We start from the raw sequence: 7,241 nt of genomic DNA, 5'->3' as shown, positions 1-7,241 counted from the left end.
GAAACTTACGACTGTCAAAAGTTAAAAAATAGGTGCAATGGCGAAATGATTTCATCGCTTAGTCACCAGCTGCTCATATGTCCCTTCCAACTTAATTTTATATCTAGCGTCATCCAACTCATATCCAAATATCCAAGCAGTTTACAATTAATAAGTAATGTTATTTTTTTTGTTCTTGTGAAGTCCACATATAGAGATCAATATTGTTTGGTTTTAAACACCACTACTTAGTTCAACTTTTTTTTTTCAAGCTTATAAGTTCATTTTTCTAATGTTTTACGTACTAATAAAAGTGCATAGCTATATTTAATATATTGCAAATATAATTTTTGCTTTACTAAATTTTTTTTTATGTATAAATAAATCACATTATCAATTCAATTTTAACATTTATGTACTCCAGAATCTTAAAAACTCTTCTCTTCCCCAATCAATCCGAAAACGTTCAATAAATTCTAATCGGTAAATTCTAATGATTGTGAAAATTTCTCTAGAGCAAATCATTTGCAAAAATGTTTCCTTAAGGTAATAAAATTTGAGAAACCCATAACCATGATCGTTAAAGCAAACGTTTAGTCAAGAGAAGCTAAATAAACGTTTCCAAAGCCGTAAAACTTAATGGAACCAACCAGGAACACTTCTGACCACTGCCAGAATCTTAAACAGAAAATGTGATTTGGAAAATAAGTAAACGTTACTGTTTTTGCCTTATTGACCAATTTAATGGATATTGTAAAAGCTGGACTTTTTATGTGCAACATAAAAAAGGACCTCCCATAAGAACAAACAATACTGAAATGATTTTCCTGGGTATTCTCTCCTTTGAAACGTTGTTAAAAGTTTTTATGTTTGTCTTAAAAAAAGAATAGCTGAAATCAATTGAATTTTTTTCCAAATACTTGGTTTAAGTGGCCAACCAGAATAATCGTATGTGTATTTTATTATTGTTTATAAATATTTTTTGTATTGGACATAGTGCCCTAAAATATTTCATAGCACATAGAATGTCTAACTGAAAACTATGGCTCTATCTAAACAAAGCAGGAACAGGAAATGACAATAAGCACACATTTAATTGTCTCTGCAAACATATAAAGACACTACAATGACATCATTGCCCATTATTATATCTTGGGGTTACTGCAGCATTATTGCCAGCGTTAGCCGAAATTTACTGGAACCACACACACGCTGCTGGTGTCCATGCTCTATTGGAACAATTACAAACGAAGTGGCAATTTTCTTGGCCAAATACACACAATTGCCTGATATTATGCCGACAACAATGAAGCCATCGCCCATTTAATAATAAAAATATTGTTTGCTTCAGAGCATCAACGGTCGCTTCAGTACTCATTTGGAAGGATGTTTCTTGAGATTTCAATGAGTTATGGAAGACATTCATTACAGCCAAATGACAACGAATTACAAAAGGAATGTTATCGTTTCTGCTGACAATAAAAATAAATAAAAAATTTACGAATTGCATACTGTACGCTACTGTATCGAGATGGACAAAAATTTTATGCACATATGGCCAGGAACTGCATTTTGAAACATTTCATCAAGGATCTTTTTTGTGGATATTTTGATTTATATTGCGGATGCATTTGGCAGTTTCAGTTGTTCTTCAAATACGAAAAGTAATTTTTGTATTTTTAATTTATAGTGAATAATTGGAACTTAAGTAGCAGATGAAGTTATCAATTTTATTGCATGTGCTATATTTATTTATTACACATTTGCCAGAAACCAATACATAATGCATCCTTAGCATCCTATATAAAGACAATAAATTGTTGAGTCCTAGTGCGTTTGTGATAAACGCATTACTGCGCTAAACTTAAATCAGTTATAATAATAATCATCACTAAGAAAATTATTCATTAATGATATTATAATAATGGCATTCACGGAACTAAAAATTTTACATTCTACTTCAATCTTGCAAGTCTAGTCTTGCATATAGAGGTTTGGACAGTAAAATAAGATTAATTGAATATTTAGTAAAGAAATCAACATATGTCAAATTATTTTGATTTCACTTAATATATATTATATTAACATTCATATCCTTTTTTTTTTAGTTTTAAAGTCATGCCAACCACCAACCCATTTTTAAAATTTCTACAGAAGTTTAGAGCTGAAAATCGTCATCTCAGCAGTGTAGAAATAGCCAAGCGTGGTGGAGCTAAGTGGCGTAAGATGAGTGCTAAGGAAAAACTCAAATATGCACCGTCTGGTTCAGGACGTTTGTCACGCATCGCACGTCAATCCCGTGTTAATCGTAGTAATACACTTCGAATTAAGAAACACCTTACCAGTCGCATATCTGCCAAAAAGAAACCAAGAAAACAACGGCGTGTTCAGTCAAAAGTAAAGATACATCCGTTGCACCTGAAACACTCCAGCAAACGCTCAACCACATGGTTAGGCGCCAGTAAGTATAACTTACTATACTTATAGTTATATATATATAACGCTTTAAGTATAAAAAAGTTCAACGATTTTTAATGATGATTTCATTTCAAGTGTGGGACCAACTTATGCGTATCTTCTCTTGGAACGAGGAGAATACAGAGGAGACTTAACTAAACGATATACATCTTTTTTATTTTTATATAACAGACTACACTTACACAGGTAAATATAAATTAAAATTGACTTTCTTGGGAAGTTTCAAACTACTTGGACCCCAGTAATAGCAGTTTAAGTTATTTAAATTATTTGTTTAAATAAATTTTTTTTAACACTTTTGTCATATTTAGATGGTTCTTCCAACAACACTAATACACTCTCCTACTCCTCCTACGCTCCTACTACTACCCAACCAACTATATTCAATTACCTTCTCTAAGTACAACACCTGGAATGACGGATGCAATCAAACTTGTTACTGTAATTTATAGAAATGAGTTAACTAACCGAATAACCCATTGATTTAGTGACATTATGTTAAAAGTATTTATAGTCATTATATATCTTAGAAAAGTGTACCAATGAATTTACTGAAGCTACCAAATGCTCCTGAACTTTCTGTAAGTACCAATATGTATTAATAGCTTATCGAGCAATACCATTATAAAATTATCGACTTTTAGGTCTGACTGAATCAACCAATACTATTTATAAAGTTACTTTACGTCCTGAGATTTTTTACCACCGAAAAACCACAAAAACTAATGTATTTTTAAAAAACTTCTATTAACGCTGGATAATTAAGTTAACAAACCGAACAATCTATTAAAGTATTTATATCATTTTACTCATAAATATTCCATAGAATAATGCACATTGATCGCTGAGATAAGGGTTAACATGTGTTATATCCTGTAAACTACAAGTAAGTTGACTAACCAACCAAAATTTAACATATAAACTTCTTAGGTTGAGAACCACTGATATTGTATATTTCACTGATATATATATTTTTTCGATGCTATTACCAGTGATAACCACCACTGTGACCGCATTTTGTCATTGTACAATTCAGTACAGTATACCTACATTTAGTATATTCAGTATACATGATTTTGTAACCATTATTTAGTTATGAGGGCATGGCAGGGACAAAGTTCCAGTTTAGTTAAGAGACTGGAGGTTTGAGCACAACTTTTACCTATAAGTTAGTCCCCTTCGAGTCTAGCGAACGGATAGCAGCTCATCTGTAGCATCACAACAAACCTGTATGTGTAACTAAATGACTTTTACTTCACAAGGCAACCACTCTGACCTAACCTAACCTGACCAACCAATATTTATTACACACAATCTTTATATCATTAAACCATATTATCTTTTTTGAAGGATACATACTGGATACATATGTGTACCGTAAAATTTTCCATAAATTTATTTGATGCATGGACCAAAATTATACTTTGTGACTTACATGTAAGTTAAATCATCGTATAGTTTATATAATAATGTGCATCAAAAGTATTTTTACAAATATATTTCTCAGGATATTGGTACGATGACTTTAACTAAATTATCTACCAATATATTCTGGATTTATTTATGCTGAAATTGATATGTAAGTTAATTGATTATTAGTCATTATCAAAACCTATTTTAATGTTGATAACTGTTCTCTAGAAAAATTAATAGTAGAGACTACCAAATTATTAAGGTCCAGTATATATGGACCTGGCTTCTTTCATTAATAAATATTGCATACCTGTATAATGAATGGTATGTAAGTTATGGTACTATATTTTACTTTTATTTAAATAAGAAACCACAAAATAATATCTTTTCAGATTTTATAACAGAGTACTTTCATTCAATCCAGTAAACCATATTTTTGATGCAAGAAAATTCTTAACTCTTTTTGTACAAAATTAAAAATAAATAAAAAATCTATGACGTTTTTTTTTATAAATTTATGTGTTCCCAATTTATTTATTTATGAAGATTTATTTATCTTCATAAGATAAAAAAGTTTATGTCTGAGGTGCCTGATTAATACTCCAACTACATATAGACATACATAGAACTACATATATAAAAATGGAATAAAACCGGGGGTTAGTAGTAGATTAGTTGTGTTGCCATCTCAACAATGGTGACATAACATAACGATTTCTCCTCTCTAAAAAAATTTCTCTGTGGTCACTCTTCGGTTAGCACTAAGCGAATGGACAATTCCTATTGAATTGCTCACTGAACTCCAGAAGCAATCTATTGCTACTTTAATAACGGATTTTATATAAAATTTTGCTGAATATTTTTTAAAAAGATTTTCAAACAGTAGTTAGCTACAACAACAAAAATTATTTTTATATTATTTTAATTAATTGAATTTTTGGTTGAACATACAGCTGTTTCGAGTATTGGCAAATACCCATCATCAGTGGTCTTGGAAATAATTTTTGTATTTAATTATTCATGAATAATTTTTTGAGACTGCAAGTACCAGGAATCCAACTCGTACCCTGTCAAATTTGAAGCTCAGAGTCAGCGCTCCTTAACCAAGTGACCCAAAACCGTACTTGACTTTTGTGTTCGCACATTTTTCTGGAGTTTTTGTTAATTTGCTATGAAATTTTTATTAACAAATTCACTTGTTGGGTTTTATTTTATGTTAATGTATAAGTAAATATTTAATTAATATTTTATTCATTTTATCAACATTTTATTTCATTTACTTTAATTAAAATTTAAATATAAATAAATTCCTTTTCCTTAACTTCAAAACCCCTTTCAAAAATGCAATGCGTTATTGAACAATGCCATTCATGGAGAAAAAAAAACACATCGATTACCTTCGATGTAGTCCCGTTTATAGACCCTGGAGTTTTCCTATTTATTTTCTTCTCAATTCCCAACAAAAATGAAATTATGTGAGCTACAGTAAAACTTGAATAAAACAAAATCCAATGGTCAAAAAAGAACAAACAAAAGCTAGAATCGTTTAGCTTGATTTCATCATTCCTGAATGTTTATTTTATTGCTCAGAAAATGACGCCAACGTGGCCAAGAAACGTGCACCACAGCCGTAACAGCACCCCAAGTCGTTAACAAGCTCAATCCAAAAGGCAACCGAAGGACGAGCGCTGTTTAGGTTGATGCGCACTTGGCAAGTGTGTTTCAATGTGGCGGAAGGATGTCCGTAAAATGGCTGCTGTAGTTGCCATTTAATAGTTTTGGGTTTTTGAATTTTGGGTTGAATTGTGTCGAATGTTGGAAATTTCGTACGCAATAAAATTCAAATGAATTGCGATAAAAATCAAATTTTGTTGGACATTTTCGTTATTTTTTATTGTATTTCATTTTATTTTTTTTTTTTTGTTCTACGTATTTTTATTTTTCATGTGATCCGTTTGTAAAGGACAACTACACTGCACGTTTCTTTTGTAATTATAAGTATACCGTATTGCCTTTTTACTTCCAGAACTTTTTTATTAAACGTACAAGTATTTGAATGTCTTGACCACCCTTTTTTTTGAAAATCTCACCACTTTTCATGGCCCAACTTTGAATGTCCCATTGCGGCTGTTTTGGTTACAATGTGGTTCGGTTCAGTTAGAAATATTTGAGTTTGTTTTATGTTTATTTAAATTTATAGCCAATTGATATAAGTTGCTTTTTAAACTCATCCAGGGAAGATAATTCCAGATGTATCCACTGTGACGTATGCTCTTATGCATTCTCAAAATTTAATTAATGCGAAATTAATGTATAAAATTTCAATAAGATTAATTTGGTGGTGTATGTAGATAAATTAAATATTCCAGAGTCCATAGAAAAATATATCTATTTAATGAATTTTACACATTATTCATAGGTCTGCTTACACAACGATTAAAACCTTGAACCTGCAAACTGATGTAGATAGTAAAAAATTGATGTTTAGTTCATCACACAATCCATAAAATATTTTTATTGTTACTTCTTACACAACTCTTGACATAACTTATATATCTATTAAAGGACTCTGAAATTTTTGCAAATTTCTAATTTCTTGTAACTAAAAACAAAGCAAGAAAAAAGTGAAAAACCATCATATAAAACCATGATTATATTAAAAATAATTCTTAGGAATCAGTCTAGATGTATCACATTCCTGCACTTATAAACTTTTTCCACTAAATTATACAAAAGTGCTACATTGCGGCACTTTCGAATGTACCAAGTATGATCATCCCTATGTATGGCTTTCTATTTTAATTATTGCTTACTATTTTAATTCCTTATATTTAATTATTGTTTTGATTTTTATTATTGTTGAAAATAATTTTTGTAGTTATTACTAGGACTTTAGCCATATTCTTGAAGTCAATTCATTCTAAATCAGATTGAGAATGCTGAGTAGGAGTTCCTATTCATTTAAAGGAAAATTCAAAAACTGTTTGCTGTTTTATAAAGATCCATTATTCTTCGTCGAGTTAAGTGCTCCGCTGCACTAGGAGCCCAAAACCCTGTTTTCTAGTATCAGTAAAAATTTTATAAAGTGTATATATTTCATGACCAATTTACACAAGTCGTTTTCAAAAATGATATTATTTATGGATTTATCCATTCACAGATATCCATTTTAAAAATAATTTTTCCAAATCTTATTTCCTAGTTTCTTCTTAGAATTGCAACCATTGTGGTTTGAGTACAAAACGGTTTTTTGTTTTTTTTCAAAAACTAACCCGTATCAAAATACATCATTTTCTTCTCTCTAAAAAACGAGTACATCAATGAGGTCTTCAGTAATTCTTAATTACATATCATAATTTAAAATATATAAA

At 30.3% G+C, this 7,241-nt stretch overlaps 1 protein-coding gene and 1 long non-coding RNA gene across 2 annotated transcripts; both read left to right on the top strand.

The window, feature by feature from the left end:
- The first annotated feature begins 2,088 nt into the window (after positions 1 to 2,088).
- LOC119664632 lies at positions 2,089 to 3,237 on the top strand. The gene is made up of 4 exons (XM_038074091.1): positions 2,089 to 2,440; positions 2,533 to 2,643; positions 2,769 to 3,038; positions 3,102 to 3,237. Exons 1-2 carry the CDS (start codon positions 2,098 to 2,100, stop codon positions 2,589 to 2,591), a joined length of 402 nt encoding a protein of 133 aa, XP_037930019.1. The 5' UTR covers positions 2,089 to 2,097; the 3' UTR covers positions 2,592 to 2,643; positions 2,769 to 3,038; positions 3,102 to 3,237.
- Positions 3,238 to 3,300: 63 nt separating this feature from the next.
- LOC119664633 lies at positions 3,301 to 4,177 on the top strand. Its single transcript, XR_005251234.1, has 4 exons — positions 3,301 to 3,343; positions 3,808 to 3,894; positions 3,965 to 4,036; positions 4,099 to 4,177. It is a non-coding gene; the product is annotated as an uncharacterized LOC119664633 (long non-coding RNA).
- Positions 4,178 to 7,241: the final 3,064 nt, after the last annotated feature.

The sequence above is a fragment of the Teleopsis dalmanni genome, unplaced genomic scaffold, assembly GCF_002237135.1.
Source record: "Teleopsis dalmanni isolate 2A unplaced genomic scaffold, ASM223713v2 unscaffolded_contig_2336, whole genome shotgun sequence".
Classification (NCBI taxonomy): Eukaryota; Metazoa; Arthropoda; class Insecta; order Diptera; family Diopsidae; genus Teleopsis; species Teleopsis dalmanni.
The sequence above is the reverse complement of the archived record's forward strand: the minus strand, read 5'-3'. Positions and strand labels throughout refer to the sequence as shown.